Source organism: Mustela erminea, chromosome 6 (assembly GCF_009829155.1).
Source record: "Mustela erminea isolate mMusErm1 chromosome 6, mMusErm1.Pri, whole genome shotgun sequence".
Taxonomy (NCBI): Eukaryota; Metazoa; Chordata; class Mammalia; order Carnivora; family Mustelidae; genus Mustela; species Mustela erminea.
The window spans coordinates 92,941,135-92,966,988 of record NC_045619.1 but is presented as its reverse complement, the minus strand read 5'-3'; the positions used below and the strand labels follow the sequence as shown (position 1 = coordinate 92,966,988).

The 25,854-nt window shown below is 39.3% G+C and overlaps 1 protein-coding gene and 1 pseudogene across 7 annotated transcripts in view; one reads left to right on the top strand and one right to left on the bottom strand.

The window, feature by feature from the left end:
• The window catches only part of RBMS2 (RNA binding motif single stranded interacting protein 2), a 74,519-nt gene that overhangs the window by 38,418 nt on the left and 10,247 nt on the right, over positions 1-25,854 (bottom strand). For 2 of the 7 annotated variants that reach the window (XM_032348684.1, XM_032348682.1), the window contains one exon: positions 1,264-1,323. The exons of 3 other annotated variants lie outside the window; for them this stretch is intronic. In XM_032348684.1, coding sequence (XP_032204575.1) covers positions 1,264-1,323 — 60 coding nt within the window. Of the gene's footprint in view, positions 1-1,263; positions 1,346-19,636; positions 19,690-25,854 lie in introns of those variants that run through there. 2 more of the 7 variants (XM_032348685.1, XM_032348689.1) reach the window with 2 other exon arrangements.
• On the top strand, positions 11,602-12,068 carry LOC116593942 (annotated as a pseudogene).

Here is a 25,854-nt window from a genome sequence, read left to right as displayed (position 1 = left end):
AAGTTTATATTTTTAGTAATCTCCAAACCCAATGTGGGGCTTGAACCGAGACATCAAGATCAAGAGTCAGATGCTCTTCTGACTGAGCCAGCCAGATGCCCCACAATTACTTTAAAATAAACAAATTTTAAAAAGTCTCTTAAAAATCTGACATACTAGGGGTGCCTGGGTGGCTCAGTTGGTCAGCTCGGGTCATGATCCCAGAGTTTGGGGATTAAGCCGGTGTCAGGCTCCCTGCTGAGTTGGGAGTCTGCTTCTTCCTCTCTCTCTCTGCAGCTTCCCCTACCTGTCCACTCTCTCTCCCTGCCCCAAATAAATAAATAAAATCTAAAACAAACAAACAAACAAACCCTACATACTGATAGACTATTGGGGTACCTGGTAGCTCAGTCCGCCTTCCACTCAGCTCAAGATCCCAGGGTCCTGGGGATCCAGCCCTCTGCCAGGCTCCCACCTCAGTGAGGAGTCTGCCCCTCTCTCCAATCCCTGCTTGTGCTCACTAGCTCTCAAGTGAATAAATAAAATCTTAAAAAAAAAGTAGGATAGAATATTAAAACACTTGAGTCTATATAGCCTAAGTCCTGGATCCATGATCTTCTACTTCCTAAAACACTTTAAGTCTCAAAAAGACAGTGATCTGAACAAAACTAATTCTTAGGAAAAGTGTTAACCCACTTTATCAAACTCAAGATCTTAAACTATAATTGGAATGGGGCAGAGATTTGAGATAAGGAGTGAAGGTGAAGACTTGCTGCTAAATTGAGCACTAAATACCAAAACCAATTACATCTGATCCTTAAACAACTGGTTTGAACTGTGAGGGTCCACTTACATGCAGAGTTTTTTTGATACAGTACAGTACTGTAAATGTCTTTTTTCTTCCTTATGATATTCTTTTTTTTTTTTTTAAGATGTATTTATTTGACAGAGAGAGAGAGATCACAAGTAGGCAGAGAGGCAGGCAGAGGAGAGGGGAAGCAGGCTCCCAGCAGAGCAGAGAGCCCGATGCGGAGCTCGATCCCAGGACCCTGAGATCATGACCAGAGCGGAATGCAGAGGCTTTAACCCACTGAGCCACCCAGGCGCTCCTCCTTATGATATTCTTAAAAACATTTTCTTTTCTCTAACTTTACGGTGAGAATACAGCATATAATACATATAACATACAAAATATGTATTAATCAACAGTTTATGCTATTGGTAAGGCTTCTGGTCAACAGTAGGCTATTAGTAGTTAAGTTTTGGGAGAGTCAAAGGCCATATCTGAACTTCCGAATGCACAGGGGTTCGGTATCCCCAACACTGGCACTGTTCAAGGGTCAACTGTATAAACAAAGGGTAAGTTCTCCAAAAAAGGAGGACAAAATTCTTGTTTAAATTGTTTATTTAAATTCAATTTAGTTAACATAACTGTATTATTAGTTTCAAGGGTAGAATTTAGTGATCATCAGTTACATATAATACCCAGCGCTCATCACATGCCCTCCTTAATGCCCATTACCCAGTTACCCCATCCCCTCATCTACCTTTCCTCTAGCAACCGTGTTTGTTTCCTAGAGTTAAGAGTCTCTTGGGGCTTGGGGCACCTGGGTGGCTCAGCTGTCAAGCGTCTGCCTTCAGCTCAGGTCATGATCCCAAGATCCTGGGATCGACCCCCACATCGGGCTCCCTGCTCAGCAGAAAGTCTGCTTCTCTCTCTCCTACTCCCCCTGCATGTGTTGCTGTGTCTGTCAAATAAATAAATAAAATCTTAAAAAAAAAAAAAAAAAAGAGAGTCTCTTGGGGCATCTGGGTGGCTAAGTTGGTTAAGCATCTGCTTTCAGCTCAGGTCATGATCCCAGATCCTGGGATCAAGCCCCACATCGGGCTCCTTGCTTAGAGGGGAGCCTGCTGCTTCTCTTTCTCCCTCTGCCTGCTACTCGCCCTGCTATGCTCTCTCTCTGTCAAATAAATACCTCTGTTTATATGTTATCTTCTTTTCCTTCCCTTCCCCTATATTCATCTGGTTTGCTTCTTAAATTCCACATGAGTGAAATCATATGGTATGTCTTTCTCTGAAGGAGAAAATTCCATCTAGTTCCTGGATAGCAATGTGTAAGATTATGTAAGAATTTCTGCAAGATCCAGTATCCACTCTCTCATAAATATATACTACATACATAACAACTATAATATAGTAGCATCTATAAAGAATATAGAAAAAGGGGAAATCCTTACTCGCTTAAGCTGATATATTAAAACAAAAGAGCTATTTTTCTTATAGAACAGAATCTCAGGTTCCTACCTAGCTACTAAAGGTATCAGTTAGAGGTGAAATTAGATAAAAAATTAAGAATGAGAGTAAGAGACTTACACTTTAAGGCAACCTTCCACTGTCCCTGACTTCTTTCCTTTTCTCTAGTCTCCCTCTTCTCTCTTACTCACTTCCTTTCTTCCTCCATTTTTCCCCCTTCTTTTCTATCTTTGTTTAGGCTTACTCCTGACAGTTTTGTTCAGTGATATTCTTAAGTAGTAACTAGTCTGGTTGTGGTAAAGTTGCTCACATCCTACCTATTAAAAAAAGATGACACTCCGGGCAGAGGATAGAAAGCAAATTTTTTTTGTTTTTTAAAGATTTTATTTATTTACCTGACAGAGAGAGAGATCACAAGTAGGCAGAGAGGCAGGCAGAGAGAGAGGAGGAAGCAGGCTTCCCGCTGACCAGAGTGCCCTATGCGGGGCCCGACCCGAGGACCCTGGGATCATGACCTCAGCAGAAGGCAGAGGCCCAACCCACTGAGCCACCCAGGCGCCCTGGAAGCAAATTTTAATAACAAGAACTGTTTTACTTTTTTTTTTTTTTTAATTAAAGATTTTATTTATTTATTTGTCAGAGACAGAGGGAGAGAGAGCAAGCGAGCACAGGCAGACAAAGAGGCAGGCAGAGGCAGAGGGAGAAGCAGGCTCCCTGCCGAGCAAGGAGCCCGATGTGGGACTCGATCCCAGGACCCTGGGATCATGACCTGAGCCAAAGGCAGCTGCCCAACCAACTGAGCCACCCAGGCGTCCCTGTTTTACTTTTTATAATGGAAAACATAAACAAAAGTAAACAAAAGAGTATAATGAATCCTTACATACTTCTTACTTAGCTTCAATAATTATTCATGGACAAATTGCTTCATCTGTAGCTCTACCTATTTCTCCACCACCCACATGATTTCAAAACAAATACTAAATATACCATGTCATTCTAAAATGTTCCCACATATAAGCCAGAAAAATTCTTTTCTTAAAACTTTATTTATTTATTTAAGCAATCCTAACATTAAATGTGGGGTTCAAACTCCTGACCCTGAGACCAAGAGTTGCACATTCTTCAAACTGAGCCAGCCAGCCCTGAAAAAGAAAATCTTTTTTATAAAACAAAGCACAATGTCACTATATCACCTAAAAAATTAGTATTTCCTGGGGTGCCTGGCTGGCACAGGTGGTAGAACATATGACTCTTGATCTTGAGTTTTTAGTCTGAACCCACATTAAGCAGATGCTTAACCAACTGAGCCACCCAGGCGTCCCTAAATAAAACCTTTAAAAGAAAAAATTGGCCTTCAATGGGCATAAGATGTAATGCAAAAATAGAACAATGACAGGAAAAAACAAACAAACAAACAAACAAAAACCATCACCAAAAACTCACAGTAGCAAAGTAAAAGTGCCCCTGACCTAGTTTTTCAAAAGTAATTACCCAAGATAATATCAAAAACAAACAAACAAAGTAGAAAAGTAAACACAAGATAGTTGCAAATGACCTATTATTTGATTATCTTTCTGTCAGGAAAAGAGAAGGCAAAATAACATTTGCTGGCTACCTACCATATTCCAAGTTCTAGAGGACTTTGTTATCTAACATAATCCTTACAAAGAAGATAATAAGACATTCATTTCCATTTTGGTATTGATTCAGAAACTAAGATTCAGAGGAGCCTGCTGCTTTAAGTTTACATAATAAATAAATAGTAGAATCTTATTCTTTTTTTTTTTTAAGATTTTATTTATTTACTGGACAGACAGAGATCACAAGCAGGCAGAGTAGCAGGCAGAGAGAGGAGGAAGCAGGCTCCCTACTGAGCAAAGAGCCCTATTTGGGGCTTGATCCCAGGACCCTGAGGTCATGACCTGAGCCGAAGGCAGAGGTTTTAACCCACTGAGCCACCCAGGCACCCCTGGAATCTTATTCTTAACTCAGGATCATCTGGCTCCCCCAACCACAGCCTTTCCATTGTTAGTCTTTGAGAAAGCAATGGCTTTCATAAACTATAAACAAGGTCAATAATTAATCCCAATTATTAAAAAAAGAAAAATCAATTTCTAAAACATCTTTAAGGGATGACCTGGGTGGCTCAGTGGGTTAAGCCTCTGCCTTCAACTCAAGTCATGATCCCGGAATCCTGGAACCAAGTCCCACATCAGGCTCCTTGCTCAGCAGGGAACTGCTTCTCCCTCTGCCTGTTGCTCCCCTGCTTGTGCTCTTTATCTCTCTCTGACAAATAAATAAATAAAGTCTTAAAAAAAAAAAAAACCCCTCCCTCCTCCTCTCCTCTAGGTGTCATTTTTGATTCTTCACTTAAAGACATTTTATTTACTTATTTGAAAGCTTAAAGAGAGGGAGAGAGATGGGGAAGAGCCAATGAAGCAGTCAGATCACACACAACATTTATCAGTTAAGTTCACCGTCTCACATGGGTTCATGGCACCCCAGAACAATTAAAATAGTAACAGCAAAGATCACTGATCACAGATAACCATGAACAATGTAACAATTTAAAAAATTTGAAATATTGCAAGGACTACCAAAATGACACGAAATGAGCAAATGCTGTTGGAAAAATGGTGCCAATTTGCTGAACACAGGACTGGCACAAATCTTTAGTTTGTAAAAAATACAGTAACTGCAGAGCACAATAAAGTGAAGCATGATAGGATAAGGTATGCCTATACACATTCAGCGCTGCTACTCCACAATGATTAAGTCTTTTGTTTGTTTTAGAGAGAGAAAGAGCGTGCATGGGTGGGAGAGGGGCAAAGGAAAAGGGGCAAAAGCATCCCAAACAAGGTTCCACCCTCATTGGGGAGCCCGACACAGGGCTTGTTCTCAAGACCCTGAGATCATGGGCTGAGCAGAAACCAAGAGTTAGTCACTTAACCAACTGAGCCACCCAGGTGCCCCTTCAAACTGGTTAAGTTTAAAAGGGTAAGCCACCAGACAGGGAAGTCCATAGCTTTCCATTTGCTTTTTTTTAAATCACTGCTATATCTAGGTAGATAAATCCGTCAATTCTGGGGTAGTATTAGAAATCCACTGGCCAGAGGGCGCCTGGGTGGCTCAGTGGGTTAAGCCGCTGCCTTTGGCTCAGGTCATGATCTCAGGGTCCTGGGATTGAGTCCCGCATCGGGCTCTCTGCTCAGCAGGGAGCCTGCTTCCTCCTCTCTCTGCCTGCCTCTCTGCCTACTTGTGTTCTCTGTCAAATAAATAAATAAAATCTAAAAAAAAAAAAAAGAAAAAAAAAAGAAATCCACTGGCCGGAGATATAAGCTACCTTTTTGACTATTAGTTTTAATAATAATAAATGTTTTGTTTTGATTTTTATCTCTCAAACTCTCTTATTTCTTATGTGGACTGGAGGAAGAGGAATGCTTCAAACTGAAACCCCTCAAACCCCAACATTCTTTAACGGCAAGGCAAGTATTATCTTTGATAGTTGAAATGAGGTGGGGGAGGGGTAAAATGTTAGCGTGCCTGGCCCTTCCAGTTTGTAAATCCTATAATTAAAAAATAAAATAATGATTTAATAATAACTCAACTTGGGTTAACAACAACAAAAAAAATCATTTTCTTTATTTTACAAATGAAGAAAAATCAGATTCAGTTTCATTTTTTTATTATTTTTTAAAGATTTTATTTATTTATTTCACAGACAGAAATCACAAGTAGGCAGAGAGGCAGGCAGAGAGAGGAGGAAGCAGTCTCCCTGCTGAGCAGACAGCCTGATCAGGGGCTGGATCTCAGGACCCTGGGATCATGGACCTGAGCAGAGGGCAGAGGCTTTAACCCACTGAGCCACCCAAGCACCTCGGATTCAGTTTTTATACAGGCATTCAATTATTCACTACTCATTTAGGAATTAAGTAGGCAATGAATCAATGTTTACCAAATGTTTCTTCAAAAGTATCTTTCTTGATTACAGATCCTATTAGTTAGCAGAAAGTGGTTAAAACACAGGCTTAAAAAAGAAATAAAGAAACACAGGCTCAATAATTACAAAGACTTAGATTTAATTCTGTCACCATGTACTAGCTGTATGACTCTGGATAAGTTGCCTAACCTTACTTGTAAAATGAGGACAGTAATAGGACCTATGCAATAGAATTGTTATGGAGATGAAAATAAATACATGTAAAGCTCTTATAATGGTCCCTGAGATATAAAAAGAGTTCACATCTGTTTATTCAACAAATACTGAATTCTCCTTTAGAGTACCAGACAAGGACAGGTACCAAGGACAAAATTCTAAGCTATACCAGAGATAGTCTTGGTCCTAATGAAATTTAGCATTTAGCAGAGATAAAGACATTAATCAAATAATCATAAAGCAATTGCATAATTACCCACTATGATAAATGGGCTAGAGAGACAAAACAGAAAGCTGTAACCTACTTTAGTTAGTCTGGTCAAAAAGGTGATATTTATCTATTTATTTATTTATTTACGTTTAAAGATTTTATTTATTTATTTATTTAAAGATTTTATTTGTTTATTTGACAGACAGAGATCACAAGTAGGCAGAGAGGCAGGCAGAGAGAGAAAGGAAGGGAAGCAGGGGCTCGATCCCAGGACCCTGGGATCATGAGCAGAGCCAAAGGCAGATGCTTAACTGACTGAGCCAGGCACATGCCCCACAAAGTGGGACTTTCAAAGGGATCTAAAAGGAACGGAAGGGCAGTGAAGCTAGAGTGTAATGAAGGAGGGAGAGGGATACAGAAAGTTCCAGCCTGTGTTGAAGTGCTTGGTTTTCATTCTGAACACATTAGACAGTTAATGAATAATTTTATGTAAGAAAGAAGTTGTAAGGTCTAATCAATGTTTTGAAAATATTACTGTGGCTACTACGGGAAGAACAAATTAGAGTGAGGCAGGAGTTGAATGGGAATATCAATTAGGCAGTCACTATAATACCCAAACAAGACACAATGCAGTCTATAACTGAAGAGATGGCAGTAAAGATCAAAAAACAAAAAAAAGGGTGGAAAGATTTGAGATTTAGCTTATAAGAATCAACAGGACTAGTTTATTGATTGGACATAGGCAAGGACAGTGTCTAGCTTGAGTAACTGGATGGACGGCGATATCATTAACGACATTGTAGAGATTAGGGGACTACTAGCAAGCATTAAATTTTGAATATGTTAAATTTCAGAGGCACCTGGCTGGCTCAGTCATAGAACATTTGACTCTTGATCTCAGGATCATGGACTCAAGCTCCACAATGGGCCTAGAACTTACTAAAACAAAACAAAACAAACAACCAACCAAATAAAAACAAAACCTTGAATAACCTGTCAGATTTCCAGGGAAAAATACCAATTAGGCAGCTGGATACACAGAGGAGAGGTCTGGCCTAGCAATTATAACGTGTAATCTGTTAGCATAGTAATAACTAAAATTTAGGAAGAAAGTATATTTAGAGAGAAGGTAAAGTAAGAAGACCTAAAGAACTTTAAATAATCAGAAACTGAATAAAGTAGCTGACAAAGAGACCAAAAGAGAAGGGTCAAAAGGGCAAGACTAAAAGTGGTTGTATAACCAGAGACAAACAAGGAGATTATTTCAAGAAATGGAGAATAGTCAACCCTAGCGAATGATGCTAAGACATTACGTAAGATGAAAACTAAACCAAAACCAAAACCAAAACAAAACCTTGTTGGATTTGGCAATTTACAAGTACCTCATGGATTAGATCAAACAAAAGAATCAGTGAGCCTGAGGAGTGATCATTTGAAATTACCCAGTCAGAAGGGAAAAAGAGAATGAAAAGGAAAGAAGAAAGCTTATGGAACTTATGGGACACATTAAGAGAAACAATTTCTGCATCCCTAGAATCCCAGAAGGAGAAGAGAAGTGGTAGAAAGTTTATTCAAAGGAATAATGGTTGAGAACTTCCCAAACCTGGAAAGCGTTTTGGACACCCAATTCATGAAAGTAAATTCCAAAAATTCCAATCCAAAACAATGTTCTCCAAGATACATTATAATAAAAGTATCTAAAATCAAAGATAAAGAGAGAATTTAAGGGGCACCTGGATGGCTCAGTCAGTTAAACATCCAACTCTTGATCTCAGGTCTTGACCTCAGGGTCATGAGTTCAAGCCCTGAGCTGGGTTCCACACTGGGCATGGAGTCTACTTTAAAAAAAAAAAAAAAAGAGAGAGAGAGACAGAGAGAGAGAATTTAATTTTTTTAAATTTATTTTAAAGATTTTATTTATTTATTTGACAGAGATCACAAGTAGGCAGAGAGGCAGGCAGAGAAAGAGGGGGAAGCAGGCTCCCCACTGAGCAGAGAGCCGGATGTGGGGCTTGACCCCAGGACCCTGGGATCATGCATCTGAGCTGAAGGCAGAGGCTTCAACCCACTGAGACACCCAGGTGCCCTGAGAATTTAATTTTTTTTTAAGTAAACTCTATCCCACTGTCCAGCATGAACTCATGACTCTGAAATCAAGAATTACATACTTCACAGACTGCACCGGCAAGGCATGCTGTAAGGAGAGAATTTTTAAAATCAACAAGAAGGAATGCCTGGCTGGCTCAATGGAAGAGTGTGCAACTTTGATCTCAAGGTCATGGTCAAGCCCCACTTTGGGTGTAGGGTTACTTAAATAAATAAAATTTTATTTATGGTTCTTTTTAAGAAGATTTTATCCACCTATTTGAGAGAGAAAGAGAGAACACAAGAAGGGGGAGCAGCAGGGAGAGGGAGAGGGAGAAGGAGGCTCCCACTGAGCAAGGAGCCCAATGCAGGGCTCAATCCCAGAACCCTGGGATCATGACCTGAGCTGAAGTCAGATACCCCAACAAACTGAACCACCCAGGCACCCCTTAAATAAATAAATTTTTCAAATCAATTAATTAAATTTAAAAATCAACAAGAAAAAAAATTCTCTCATACAAGAAAACCTCCATCAGGCAATTGTGGACATTTTAGCAAAAACCTTGCAGGGCAGGAGATGATAGAATAATATATTCAAAGTGATGAAAGAAAAAGAAAAATCCCAACCAAGAATAATTTACCCAGAAAGTTTGTTTTCAGAAATGAAGGCGAGAAACACTTTCCCTAACAAAGAAAAACTAAGAAAATTCATCACCACTCAACCTAACTTGTAAGAAATGCTGAAAGGAGTTCACTGAGCTAAAATGAAAGGATGCTAACTGGCAATATGAAAACATGAAAATACATGTCACACTGGTAAAGCTAAACATATAATCAGATTCAGAATATTCTAATAGTGCAATATAGCCATGTTAATCACTTAACTCTAGCATAAAGTTTAAAGAACAAAAGTACCAGGACACCTAGCTGGGTCAGTTAATAGAGCATGGTGATTCTTGATCTTAGGGTCCTGAGTTCAAGCCCCACGCCGGGTGTGGAACCCACTTTATTTTTTGTTTTGTTTGTTTGTTTGTTTGTTTTAAAATTTTATTTATTTGACAGACAGAGATCACAAGTAAGCAGAGAGGCAGGCAGTGAGAGTGAGGGGGGAGTAGGCTCCCCAAAGAGCAGAGCGCCTGATGCAGGGCTCGATCCCAGGACCCTAGGATCATGACCTGAGCCGAAGTCAGAGTCTTTAACCCACTAAGCCACCCAGGTGCCCCTGGAGCCCACTTAAAAAAAAAAAAGTATTAAAAATAGCTATAACTACAATAATTTGTCAATGGATACACAACATAAAAAGATGTAAACTGTAATATAAAAACATAAAATGTCAGGAGGAGGCTAAAAGGATAGGTTTCGTACGTAATCAAAATCAAGTATTATCAGCTTGAAAAAGACTATACTTTAGACCAAATGGCCCTAACAGACACATATAGGACATTCCATCCAAGAGCAGAATACACATTCTTTTCAAGTATACATGGAACATTCTCCAGGATAGAGTATGTATTAAATGACGAAACGCATCCTGACAAATTCAAAAATACTGAAATCATACCAAGTATTCTTTTCTGGCCAAAATGATATGAAACTAGAAATCAGTAACAGGAAAAAAATCAGAAAATTAACGAATATGTGGAAATTAAACAATATACTCCTGAACAACCTAATGAGTCAAAGATGAAATTTTTAAAGTCTTGAAGCAAACATAAATGGTAATGCAACATATGAAAATTCATGATATGCAGCAAAAACAATGCAAAGAGGGACGTTTATAGCAATAAGTGCCCACATAAAGAAAAAAAAAATCCTCCAAAACCTCAAGGAGTTAGAGAAAGAATATGTTAAGCCCAAACTTAACAGAAAAAATGAGAACAAAAATCAGAGCAGAAATAAATAAAATAGAGAAGAGACAAACAAGTGCTGGTTTTTTGAAAAGATAAACAAAATTGGCAACACATTAGATAGACTTACCAAGAAAAAGAGAACTCAAAATTATACATAAGAGACATTACAACTGATACCACAGAAATACAAAAGATCTTAAGAGATTGCCATGAACAAAGATATGCCACCAAATTCTATAACCTAGAAGTAGATAAACCTAGAATTCTATAACCTAGAAGAAATAAATTCCTAGTAACATACAACCTACCAAGTCCTAATCATAAACAGAGACAAATAAAATACACAGAAAATCTGAACAGACCAGTAACAACTGAGGAGATTGAATTAGTAATCAAACACCTCCCAATAAAGAAAAGCCCAGGACCACACAGCTCCATGGGAGAATTCTACCAAATACTGAAAGAAGAATTAACATGAGTTCTTTTCAACTCTTCCAAAAACTGAAGAGGAGGAAACATTTCCAAACTCATTTTGTGAGGCCAGCATTACACAGATAGCAAAGCCGGACAGGGACACTATGAGAAAACAGCAGACCAAAATTTCTGATGAATAAAGACACAAAAATTCTCAACAAAATAGTAGCAAAATAAATTCAACAGCACGTTAAAAAGTCCATATGCCATGATCAAGTCAGAATTACTCCTGGGATGCAAGGATGTTTCAACATACAGAAAATCAATAAATGTAATATACCACGTTAACAGAATGAAAGACAAATATCATACAATCATCTTGACACAGAAGAAGCAACTGACAAGATTCAACATCATTTCATGATAAAAATGATCAACAAATTGGACATAGAAGAAACATAACTCAACATAATAAAAGCCATATATGAAAAGCCCATAGCTAGTATACTCAAAGCTTTCCCTCAAAGATCAGAAACAAGACAAGGGTGCCCATTCTGACCGTTCGTATTCAACATAGTACTAGAAGTCCTAGCCACAGCAAGTAGGCTAGAAAAAGAAAGGTATCCAGGGTGGCAGCAGGCATACCCTCAACATGCAGAATGATGCCAGCAAATTTATGGAACTGTACATGTCTCAAAACTGCTCCTCCAGCAACCACATCATCAGTGCCAAGGACCACGTGTCCATTCAAAAGAACATGGCCGAGGCTGGCAAGGTGACTGGGAGGTTCAACGGTCAGTTTAAAACCTACACTATCGGGAAGCAGCAGCTGCCTTCAGCTCAGGTCATGATCCCGGCGTCCTGGGATCGAGTCCCACATCGGGCTCCTTGATCGGCAGGGAGCCTGCTTCTCCCTCTGCCTCTGCCTGCCATTCTGTTTGCCTGTGCTCACTCGCTCTCTCTCTCTCTCTCTCTCTGACAAATAAATAAATAAAATCTTAAAAAAATAAATAAATAAAATAAAACCTACACTATCCATGGTGTCATTTACAGGATGGGTCAGTCAGATGACTTCATTCTCTGGCCACAGCTGAGAGCATGGTTTCACAGAACTTCTGACTGGGACACCTGACTGACTCAGTCAGAGGAGCACACGACTCTTGATCTCAGGGTCTTGAGCTCCAGCCCCATGTGGGATGCAGAGATTACTTAAATAAACAAAACTTAAAAAAAAAAAACCCCACAGCTTCTGACTGGAGAGGATCATGAATGTGGAATATTTGTCATAAAAAATAGCAATCCCCCCACCAAAAAAAGGAAATACAAGCAGCCATATCAGAAAGGAGGGCATGTAACTGTTTGCTGATAACATATCTTATATATAAAAAATCATGGGGCGCCTGGGTGGCTTAGCGGGTTGAGGCTCTGCCTTTGGCTCAGGTCATGATCTTGGAGTCCTGGGATCGAGCCCCGCGTTGTGCTCTCTGTTCAGTGGGGAGCCTGCTTCCCTTCCTCTCTCTCTGCCTGCCTCTCTGCCTACTTATGATCTCTGTCTGTCAAATAAATAAATAAAATCTTAAAAAAAAAATCATAAATCTCCACCAAGTGAGATCTAATGAATTCAGTAATGTTTCAGCATTAATCAACATTTAATCAACAATTAATCAAATCGACATTAAAAAATCAGTTGCATTTCTATATACTATCTAAAAAAAAAGAAAGAAAACAATTCCATTAACAAAAACATCAAAACCAATAAAATAGGTAAAAATAAGATAAAGAAGAAGGTGAAAGATCTGTACATTGAAAACTATAAAACCTGTTGAAAGAAACTGAAGGAGACACAAGTGGAAAGATATACCTGTTTATGAATCAGAAGAATTAAGATTGCTGAAATCTGCATCAAAAGCCATCTATAGATTCGGTGTAATCCTTATCAAAATTCCAATGGCGGGACGCCTGGGTGGCTCAGTTGGTTAAGCAGCTGCCTTCAGCTCAGGTCATGATCCCAGCGTCCTGGGATCGAGTCCCACATTGGGTTCCTTGCTCAGCAGGGAGCCTGCTTCTCCCTCTGCCTCTGCCTCCACTCTGTCTGCCTGTGCTCACTCTCTCTGACAAATAAATAAATAAAATCTTAAAAAAAAAAAATTCCAATGGCACTTTTCACAGAAACAGAAAAAATTCTAAAATTCATATGAAACCACAAAAGATCCCATATAGTCAAAATAATCTTAAGAACAAAGCTAAAGGCATCACACCTCCTGATTTCAAACTATTTAAAAAGCTACAGTCATCATAAATACATACATACATAACTATAGTAGCCAAAACAGTTTGGTACTGGCACAAAATGGACACACAGATCAGTGGAACAGCAAAGAGAGACCAGAAATAAACCCATGCTTATATGGTCAATTAATCTAAGACAAAAAAGGCAAGATTATACAACAGGGGAAAGACAGTCTCTTCAATAAATGGTGCTGGAAAAAATGGACAGCTACACGCAAAAAAATGAAACTGGATCACTTTCTTAAACCCATACACGAAAATGAATTCAAGGAACACCTGAGTGGCTCAATTGGTTAAGCACCTGCCTTTGGCTCAGGTCATGATCCCAGGATCCTGGGATCCAATCCCACATCAGGGTCCTTGCTCAGAGGGGTACCTGCTTCTCCCTCTGCCTGCTTCTCCCTCTGCCTGCTGCTCCCCCTGCTTGTGCTCTCTCTCTGACAAATAAATAAATAAGATCTTTGTTTTAAAGGATTTTATTTATTTATGTGACAGAGAGAAATACAGCGAGAGAGAACACAAGCAGGGACAGTGGGAGAGGGAGAAGCAGGCCTCCGCCAAGCAGGGAGCCCAATGCGAGACTCCATCTCAGGACCCTGAGATCATGACCTGAACCTAAGGCAGAGGCTTAACCCACTGAGCCACCCAGGCAACCCTAAATAAAATCTTTAAAACAAAACAAAACAGGGGCGCCTGGGTGGCTCAGTGGATTAAGCCTCTGCCTTCGGCTCAGGTCGTGATCTCAGGGTCCTGGGATCGAGCCCCACATCGGGCTCTCTTGCTCCGTAGGGAGCCTCCTTCCCCTACTTTCTCTGCCTACCTCTCTGCCTGCTTGTGGTCTCTCTCTCTCTGTCAAATAAATAAATAAAATCTTTAAAATATATATATATATTAAAAAAACAAAACAACAAAAACAAAAAAAGTAAAAATAAATTCAAAATGGATTAAAGATCTAAGTGCGAGACATGAAATCATAAAACTCCTAGAAGAAAACACAGACAGTAATTTCTTTGATATCAGCCTTAGCAGCATTAAATATATATATATATACATATATAGGTGTGTATGTATATGTATATATATATCTTCTGCAGCAAAGAAAACAAAAGCAAAAGTAAACAGTTGGGACTACACTAAAATAAAAAGCTTTTACACATAGAAGGAAACCATCAACAAATGAAAAGGCAATCTACTGAATGAAAGAAATATTTGCAAACTATATAGCTGATGAGGAGCTGACATACAAAATGTATAAGGAACTCATACAAATCAAGAGCAAAAAAAAAATCCAATTTAAAAAATGGGCAGAAAACTTGAATAGACACTTTTCCAAAGAATACATACAAATGGCCAACAGCTACAGGTGCTCAATGTTACTAATCCTTAGGGAAACATAAATCAAAACCACTACAAGATATCATCTCATACCTGCTGGAATGACTATCATAAAATCAAGAGATAAAAAATGCTAGCAAGAGGGCGCCTGGGTGGCTCAGTTGGTTGAGCAACTGCCTTAGGCTCAGGTCATGATCCCAGAGTCCCCGGATCGAGTCCAGAGTCAGGCTCTCAGTTCCACGGGAAGTCTGCTTCTCCTTCTGACATTCTCCCCTCTCATGCTCTCTCTCTCACTCTCAAATAAATAAATAAAATATTTTTAAAAAAATGCAAGCAAGGATGTGGAGAAAAGGGAATTCTGGTGCACCACTGGTAGGAATGTAAATTGGTACAGTCATTATGAAAAACAGTATGGAGATTCCCCAGAAAATTAAAAATAGGGATGGATGCCTGGGTGGCTCAGTCGGTTAAATGTCTGCCTCTGGCTCAAGCCATGATCCCAGAGTCCTGGGATGGAGTCCTGTATCAGGCTTCTTGCTCAGCAGGGACCTTGCTTTCCCTTCTCCCTGCCTGTGCTCTCTCTCTCTCTGATAAATAAATAAATAAAATCTTTTAAAAAATAAAAATTAGAAAAAAGAAAGAAAAATAGAAATGCACAGGGTATGTGGGTGGCTCGGTGCTTTGAGCCTCTGACTCTTAGTTTCAGCTTAGTTCATGAACTCAGGGTTGTGAGATCAAGCACCCCATCAGACTCCACACTCAGTGTGAAGTCTGCTTGAGAGTCTTTCCCTTTCCTTCTCCCTCTGCCCCTCCTCCTGTTCATGTGTGAGCGTGCTCTCTCTCTCTCTCACACACAAATAAATAAAATCCTAAAAAAGAAAGAAAGAAAAGAAAGAAATCCATTAGATCTAGCAATCCCACTTCCGGGTATATATCCAAAGGTGATAAAATCACTCACTTTCTCAAAGAGATATCTGGAGTCCCATGTTCACTGAAACATTATTCACAACAGTCAACATGTGGAAACAATCTAAGCATCCACTGATGGAGGAATAAAGAAAATGTCGTATATATACACAAAGGAATATTATTCAGCCATAAAAATGTAATTTGATTTGTGACAACAGGGACGGACTTATATGGCATTATGCTAAGTGAAATAAGTCAAACAGAGAAAGACAAATACTATATGATCTCAGTTTATGTGGAATCTAAAAAACATCGAAGAGAGGAGCAGAGAGGAGAAGGGTGGTTGCCAAGGGTTGAGGGGTGGGCAAATAGGGAGATATTGTCAAAGGGTACAAATTCCAGCTATGAGATGAGTAAGTTCTAGGGATCTAATGTACAGCATGGTGATTACAGTTTAACACTACTGTACTGTATATTTCAAAGCTGCCAGGACAGTAGTGTTTTCATGTGCTCACAGTAATAATAACAACAAAAAGGTAACTAGGTGAGGTGAAGGATATATTAACCAATCTTAGTGTGGCAAACCTTTTGCAATACAGATCTGTAGCAAATCGGCACATTTTATACATTAAACTTACAGAATGTTATATGTCAATTATATCTCAGTAAAACTGGGGCGGGGGAGAACATGATTACTATGATGACCTATTTTAGTAGGACAAGAGTGGCAAAAACCAGACTGGAGGGGGATGAAGCATGACTAGGAGATTCTGAATTGAATATATGTAATTATCTCTATAGCCTCTTGAATCCCACTAAAATTATGATAAAGGTTTAAAAAAGATACAGGTGTCTGGCATCTGAAAAGCATGCAACTCTTTATCTCAGAGTTGTGAGTTCAAGGCCCATGCTGGGTGTAGAGATTACTAAAAAATAAATGAAAACTTTAATTTAAGTAAATAAATAAATAAATAAATTTCAAAAGGCGTAGATTTCAGAGGATATAGAAAACAGATAACAGATCTCAACAACATTTTAGAACCTGGATACCAGATAGGTAAGTGATATATAACTTAGAAGAGCAAAGAAAGCTAAAACCTAATAGGAAGCATACTAGGAGAAAGGTAATTCTGTAAAATTCCAGAGACACTCAAAAATTAGAGGCCCCAAGCACCTAAAAAGACAAGCATTAGCCACACAGTCTGGCTACCACTACCCCACTTCTATCTCCCCTCCAGAGGAAAACCGGTTTATTCTTTGGGGAGTTTGAACCAGAGGGACTCTGGTTTCCTAGCCACCAAACATAGCTGGGTGGGAATAAATACTAAAGTGAAAACATGAGGATTAAGCAATATTCTCAGCCATTTCTCCAACCCCACCCCTCTTAGGAGATTGGAGTATTTCTCTCTAGGGAAACTGACTACCACAATAGAAAAGCTCCATAAAAGATGATATTCAGGCCCCTCCCTAGCTTTTCCCATGCCAACAGCATTTCCATCTGGTCTTTTAATGTCTTTCACTTAAACAGCCAAAATCTTTAGACATTTAAAGAAAACCTCTGAAGTCAAAGACAAAAACAAAAAAGAAACTCAAAAGAAATAAAGACAAAAGAGGAAAACTTAATGAATAGTCTCAAGAGATTTAAACAAAAATATTTTATCTATGAAGCAAAAACAAAAGTCAACAAAAAAAGGAACATACTCGGGGCACCTGGGTGGCTCAGTGGGTTAAAGCCTCTGCCTTTGACTCAGGTCAGGATTCCAGGGTCCTGGGATCGAGCCCCGAATCAGGCTCTCTGCTTGGCAGGGAGCCTGCTTCTCCCTCTCTCTCTCTGCCTGCCTCTCTGCCTACTTGTGATCTCTGTCAAATAAATAAATAAATAATCCTTTAAAAAAAAAAAGGAACATACAGAGATTTAAGAAAAACCTCTTAGAAATTAACGACATGGGGGCGACTGGGTGGCTCAGAGGGCAGCTCAGCTCATGATCTCAGGGTCCCAGGATCGAGCCCCGCATTGGGCTCTCTGCTCAGGGGGAACCTGCTTCCCCCCTCTCTCTCTGCCTGCCACTCTGCCTACTTGAGATCTGGGTCAAATAAATAAAAATTCTTAAAAAAAAGAAGAAGAAATTAACAATATGATAGCAGATATCAAAAAAATCTATAGAAGGGCTAGAAAATAAACAGAAGATAGAGGAAATATCACAGAAAATAAAACTTTTAAGAAAAGGGAAAATATTAAAGAAAATAGAAGAAAAATTCTGATGTGGAAAGTCGTATACAAAAACAGGGCTTCAGGGGCACCTGGCTGGCTCAGTTGGTAGAACATGGACTCTTGATCTTGGTGTCATGAGAGTAAGCCCCATATTATGTGTTGAGATTACTTAAAATTTTTTTTAAATGTTATTCCATATAAAAACAAAACAAAAACAGGACTTCAAAAAGAACACATAGAGAAAAATAAAGGGAATAAATTACAACAAAAACACTACAACTGAAGGATACATATTTCCAGGTTGAAACTGGTATACAAGTCTAAATAAATAAGACCCACAAAACGTTCATTATCGTGAAATTTTTTTTAACACTGGGATAAAGATCCTTAAACTCTTGTAAGGGAGAAGAAAAGGCAGGCTTCTAACAACCACAGTAACAAAAAATCAAATCCTTATCTTTCACAGCAGAAAGGCAACATACATCTAAAATTGAAAAACCACGGGATGCCTGCATAGCTTAGTCCATTAAGCATCTGCCTTTGGCTCAGGTCATGATCCTAGGATCCTGGGATTGAGTCCCACACTGAACTCCTTTCTGAGCAGGGAACCTGCTTCTCCCTCTGCCACTTCCCCCGCTTTTGGGTTCTCTCTGACAAATAAATAAATAAAATCTTAAAGAAGGAAGGCAGGAAGGAAAGAAAGAAAAGAAAGAAACTATTGAATATATGGTCAAATGAGTTCAACAAGAGTATCAAGACCATTCAATGTGAAATGGACAGTCTTTTCAATAAATGATATTGGGAAAATAGAATATCCACCTGCAAAAAAAATGAAGGTAGATCATTACTTAATACTATATATAAAGTTAACTCAAAACAGATCAAATACCTAAACACAAAAGTTAAAATTATAAAACTCTTAGAAGAAAACGTAGGAGGGACACCAGGATGGCTCAGTTGGTTAAGCATCTGCCTTCAGCTCAGGTCATGATCTCAGAGTCCTGGGACCCAGACCCCTGTCTGGCTCCCTGCTCAGTGGGGAGCCTGCTGTTCCCTCTGACCCTCCCCCTGCTCATGCGCTCTCTCTCTCAGTAAATCTTTTTTTTTTTTTTTTTAAGATTTTATTTATTTATTTGACAGACAAAGATCACAAGTAGTCAGAGAGGCAGGCAGAGAGAGAGAGGAAGGGAAGCAGGCTCCCTTCTGAGCAGAGAGCCTGATGCAGGGCTTGATCCTAGGACCAGGACCTGAGCCGAAGGCAGGGGCTTTAACCCACTGAGCCACCCAGGAGCCCCTAAGTAAATCTTTAAAAAAGAAGGAGGAGGGGCACCTGGGTGGCTCAGTGGGTTAAAGCCTCTGCCTTCAGCTCAGGTCATGATCCCAGGGTCCTAGGATCGAGCCCCTCATCGGGCTCTCTGCTCAGCAGAGTGCCTGCTTCCTCTCTCTCTCTGCCTGCCTCTCTGCCTACTTGTGATCTATGCCTGTCAAATAAATAAATAAAATCTTTAAAAATAAATAAATAAATAAACAAGAAGGAGGAGGCAGAGAAGGAAACACAGGAGAAAAGCCTCATGAGATTGGATTAGGCAATTTCTTGCCCAAAGCACAAAAAACCAAACAGAACTAAAGAACAAAAGAAAAAACAGATCAGTTGGACTATATCAAAATTAAAAACTTCTGTGCTTCAAAGGACACAATCAGCAGAGTCAAAAGGCAGCTTACAGAATAAGAGAAAATACTTGCAAATTACATTATCTAATAAGCAGTTAATAACCAAACTACAATGAATCAACAAAAACATAAACAATCCCATTAAAAAAACAGGCAAAAGATTCAGGCATTTATCCAAAGAAGATATACAAACAACCAATGAGCACGTGACAAGATGTTCAATATCACTAACCATTAAAGAAATGCAAATAAAAACTATTACAAGCAGCACCTGGTTGGCTTGTCACTAAAGCACGTGACCCTTGACATCCAGGCTCTTGATATCCAGGTCCTGAGTTCAAGCCCACAATGGTTACAGGGCTCACAAAATAACAACAGCAACAACACATTAAGGTACCACCTTACACCCATTAGGATGGCTACTATCAAAAAAACAGGAAGTAGGTGTTGGCAAAAAAAAGCAGAACTCAGAATCCTTGTGTACTGTTGGTGGGAATGCAAAACAGTAAAACTGCTATGGAAAACAACATGGTGATTCCTCACAAAATTAAAAATAGGATTACCATATGATCCAGTAACTCCACTTCTGGTAATATACCCAAGAAAATTGAAACCAGAGTCTTGAAAAGATCTTTGTACACCCATGTTCACATATATTATCCATAATGGCCAAAAGATGGAAGCAACCAAGTGTCCCTCACTTGGATTGAATGGATAAATGGTTGAACCACAACACATTCTTTTATATATATGATGAAATATTATTCAATCTTAAAAAGCAAAGAAATTCCGACATATGTCTCAACATGGATGAACCTTGAGGATATTATGTTAAGTGAAATAAGCCAATTACAAAAAGATAAATACTGTGTGTTTCCACAACGCAGAGTACTAACCACTATACGATCACGGCCAATACTGTGTGTTTCCAAATTGTACAAGAGTCTTAAGAGAATTTACAGAGACACAAAGTAGAAAAATGGTTGCCAAGGTCTGGAAAGAGGAGAGAACGGGAATTTTTTTTTTTTTTTAAGGTTTTATTTATTCATTTAACAAAGAAACACAACAAGAGAGGGAACACAAGCAGTGGAAGTGGGAGAGGGAGAAGCAGGCTTCCCGCCAAGCAGGGAGCCTGATGCAGGGCTCGATCCCAGGACCCTGAGATCATGATCTGAGCAGAAAGCAAACGCTTATGACTGAGCCACCCAGGCACCCCAAGAATGGGAAATTGTTTAATGGGTATGGACTTTCTGTTCTGCAAGATGAAAAGAATTCTAAAGACTGGTTACACAACAATGTAATAAATTACTATTACATACTATACAATTAAAAAATAGGTAAGAGGGACTGCTGGGTGGCTCAGTTGGCTAAGCTGCTGCCTTTGGCTCAGGTCATGATCCCAGAGTCCTGGGATCCGTTCTCCGCAGGGAGCCTGCTTCTCTCTCTGCCTCTGTCTGCCACTCTGCCTGCTTGTGCTCCCTCCCTTTGACAAATAAGCAAATAAATCTTTAAAAAAAAATAGGTAAGATGGTAAATTTTATGTTATATATATTTTACCACAGTCAAAAATAAAAAATACAGGGACACCTGGGTGGCTCAGTAGGTTAAAGCCTCTGCCTTCAGCTCAGGTCATGATCTCAGGGTCCTGGGATCAAGCCCTGCATTGGGAATCTCTGCTCAGTGGGGAGCCTGCTTCTCTGTCTCTCTCTGCCCACCTCTCTGGCTACTTGTGATCTCTGTCTGTCAAATAAAGAAATAAAATCTTTTAAAATATAAATAAATAAAATAAAAAAATACAGAGTGCCAGGGTGGCTCAGTCATTAAACGTCCACCTTTTGCTCAGGTCCTGATTGGGAAGAAGTCCCGCATAGGGCTTCCTGCTCAGCAGGGAGCCTGCTTCTCCTTATCCCACTTCCCCCTGCTCGTGCTCCCTCTCTCGCTGTTTCTCTCTCTGACAAATAAAGTCTTAAGAAAAAATAAAATACAAAATACAAAAATAAGAAAAGGAGGGAGAGGTAAAGAAATAAAGACTCTACAGGAACTGCTCTTTCAATAAATTTTGGCTTTGTTTTTATTTTTCTTAATCTCCACACCAAACATGGGGCTTAAACTCACAATCCTGAGATCAAGGATCACATGCTCTACCTATGGAGCAAGCCAGGCACTCCAGGAAGTTTGATTATGAAAGAGATCAGAGAAATGGGCAGTACTGGCAGGAGACATGGGATCAAAGCAGGATATGGTTGCTTTTATTTGTTTGTTTAAGATGGGAAAATTATAAACTTGTTTATATGCAGATAGGAATAGGGGCACGTGGCTGGGGTTGTAAATTTGAGTCCCACATTAGATGCAGAAATTACTTTAAAATCTTAAAAATAAGTAAGTTTTTGAACAAACTGAGGGTTTATGGAGGTGAGATGGATGGGGGATAGCCTAAATGAGTAATGGGTATTAAGGAAGGTACTTGTATTGAGCACTGGGTGTTATATACAAGCGATGAATCACTAAATTCTACTCCTAAATAAAAACTTAGGGGGAGAAAAATTTTTTATATGCAGAGAGGAATAGAGAAAATGGAATCCTATTTTCACAGGTAGTTTGTTATAACTGCTAACCTTAATGATCATTTATGGTGTACCAGGTATTAAGTACTAACAGTCCAACACAATACGTATGAGTATTACACTATTAGACATGAGGCTCTATGAGAAAAAGAGAAGTCAAGTATAAGTCAAACTTTTTGGCTGAGCACCTGGGAAAATGAAGTTACCATTTACGGAGACAGAGAAGATACTGAAGACAGTTTGGTGGGAAGGTAGAAAACAGGCAGGAGCTCTGTTTTAGCCATGTTAAATTTGAAATGTTCAATAAACATCTAAATGGAGATGTTAAGGGTGACAATAGATATACGAATTTGGTATGCCAAAAGGCAGTCTAGGTCAGAAATATAATTTTAGAGTTCCCGTGATATGGGTGATATTTAAAGCTATGAGACTGCATAAAGTTATGAAGGGAGAAGTAAAGAGAGACAAGAAACTCAAGGGGTACCTAGGTGACTCAGCAGATTAAGCATCCCACTCTTTTTTTTTTTTTAAGATTTTATTTATTTGACAGACAGAGATCACAAGTAGGCAGAGAAGCAGGCAGAGAGAGGAGGAAGCAGGCTCCCGGCTGAGCAGAGAGCCCGATACTGGGGCTTGATCCCAGGACCCTGGGATCATGATCTGAGCTGAAGGCAGAGGCTTTAACCCACTGAGCAACCAGGTGCCCCTAAGCATCCCACTCTTGATTTCAGCTCAGATCATGATCTCAGGGTTATATGATCGAGCCCTGTGTCAGGACCATGGTGTCTGCTTAAAAGTCTCTCCCTCTACTCTTCCCTGCCACTCCTCCTATGGGCACACATGCACCTGCATGCATACTCTCTCAAAAAAATTAAATTTTATATATATATATATATGTATATATATATATTTAAAGATTTTTTATTTATTTGACACAGAGAGAGCAAGAGAGGAAACACAAGCAGAGGGAGAGGGAGAAGGAGAAACAGATTTTCCATTGAGCAGGAGCCTGACATGGGGCTCAATCTCAGTACCCTGGGATCACGACCCAAGCCTAAGGCAGACACTTAAGGACTAAGCCACCCAGGCACCTCTAAATTAATTTTTTTAAAGAGTTTATTTATTCTTTTGACAGAGATCACAAGTAGGCAGAGAGGCAGGCAGAGAGGGGGGAAGGAAGCAGGCTCCCCACCGAGCAGAGAGTCCAATGCGGGGCTCCATCCCAGGACCCCAAGACCAAGACCCAAGCCAAAGGCACAGGCCCTAACCCACTGAGCGACCCAGGCGCCTCTAAATTAAATTTTTTTTTCAATTTACATTTTTTTATTTTTTATAAACATATAATGTATTTTTATCCCCAGGGGTACAGGTCTGTAAATCGCCAGGTTTACACACTTCACAGCACTCACCATAGCACATACCCTCCCCAATGTCCATAACCCAATCACCTTTTCCATAACCCCCTCCCCCCCAGCAACCCTCAGTTTGTTTTGTGAGATTAAGAGTCACTTATGAGACTGGGGATAAAAATACATTATATGTTTATAAAAAATAAAAAATTAAAAGAAAAAGAGTCACTTATGGTTTGTCTCCCTCCCAATCCCATCTTGTTTCATTCATTCTTCTCCTACCCCCTTAACCCCCCCCCATGTTCTAAATTAAATTTTAAGAAGAAGAAAAGAAAAGAAATTCAAGGACTGAATCCCGGAGAACTGTAAGATTTAAAGAGGAGGAGAATAAAGAGGAACAAGCAAAGGAGTTTTTTGTTTATTTTAAAGATTTTGTTTATTTATTTGACAGAGAGAGATCACAAATAGGCAGAGAGGCAGGCAGAGAGAGAGGGAGGGAAGCACGCTCCCTGCTGAGCAGAGAGCCTGATGCAGGGCTCCATCCCAGGACCCTGGGATTATGACCCCCACTGAGCCACCCAGGCTCTCCAAGCAAAGGAGTTTTAAGAGGCGAGGCCACAGGTAGTAAAGGGACAGGAGAATGTGGTGTTCTATAAAACAAACGAAGAAAGTGTTTCGAGGAATAGCATGATCAATTGTATCAAGTGTTTTGACAACAAATTAAATAAGATGAGGATATGAACTGACCATTCAAGAACATGAAAGTCACTGCAGACCTTTCTAAGAGCAATTCCGGTGGAGTGGTAGGAGTAAAAGCCTAATTAGATTAGGTTTAAGAGAAATGAACAAGTAGAGAGGATGTGAATACACAGTAAATTTTATACAATGTGGAGAGGAAGAAATCTGGTACACTTGGTGGAAAGCAATTTAGCACTACCTCTTTAAGGTGAATATTCACATACCTTATGACTCAGCAATCCAACTAAGTACAAACACAAGAGAAATTCTTACACCAATGTACTACAAATATGAGAATGTTCAGTGCAGCAATGTTAGTAATAGGACACACAAACCTGAAAACAAGCCAAAAATCACTGGCAAGAGAATGGATAAATTACAGTATATTTGCAAAATGAAATACCATACAGCATTGAAAAATGAATAAATCGTAGCTATATAGAACATAGATCATGAAAATATAATACAGAATTGGGGGGGGGGAGGCCAGAAGACTATGAATTGCAATAAGGCAGTATGGTAGTGGTTGAGAACATAGACTAGGAGCCAGACTCTCTGAGTTGAACTCCTAACTGGGCCATTCACTAGTAATGTGATTATTAAACTCTCTATACTTCATTTTTTTCTAATCTGTATAAATAGGGATCATCTATAAATAGGGATGATGATGATGAAATTGTTATAAGGATTAAATGATATAATATGCATATATTGTACAACCATATACATAAAGCACTTAGGACAATGTAAATAAGCAGATTAACATGATTTTTAACTGTGTTTTTTAAAAAGCAACAGAATGATAAATATAAAATTTAGGAGAGTGGTTACCTCTAGAAGGGAGGTAGGGAAAGGAACAGGGAGAAACTCGTAAGTATATGCAATTTATAGGAAATTACTTTAGTTCTTGAGTTGAAAGGTGGATTTACAGGTATTCCTCTTATTATTATACTTTATAATTGCACGTAATCTTTTGCATTATCAAGTGATATATTAAAGATAATAAAAGAGGGGCGCCCGGGTGGCTCAGTTGTTTAAGTGTCTGCCTTTGGCTCAGGTCATGATCCAAGGGCACTGGGATCTTGCCTTTAACTTCTCCCTCTCCCTTTTCCAGCTGCCCGCCCCATGCTTGTGCGCGCGCTCTCTCTCTGTCAAATAAATAAATAGAATCTTTTAAATAAATAAATAATGGGGCTCCTGGGTGGCTTCGTGGGTTGAGCCTCTGACTTCCGCTAGGATCATGATCCCAGGGTCTTGGGATCGAGCCCAATATCAGGCTCTCTGCTCAGCAGGGAGACTGCTTCCCCCTTTCTCTCTGCCTGCTGCTCTGCCTACTTGTGATCTCTGTCAAATAAATAAAATCTTTAAAAATAAATAAATAAATAAGGAAATAAATAATAAAAGAAAAATGCAAGGAAATAAATGAGAGAATGTATATACAACTCTTGAATAAACAACTCTTTCAAGATATTTTACTGTAAAGGGAAGAAGAGAAATGGGACAGCAGCTGGGGGAAGAAATGCCATCAAGAAAAAAGAAAAAAGGCTTTTTTTGATAAAAGAAATAACAGTTGGGGCACCTGGCTGGATCAAGTCAGTAGAACATGCGACTCTTAATCTTGGGGTCCTATTCATGCCCCATGTTAGGTGAGGGCTTACTTTAAAAATAGAAAGAAAAGAAAATAGCCCATTTACACATGCTCATGCATGATTATAAATATTATCAAATATTACTGATTTTCAAAATAACCAATAAAGTATACCTGTACTTTAAGATGAAGAACTCAAGGTCAGAGAGCCTAAGAAACTCGCAACTAGCCACACAGCTCATAATTGACC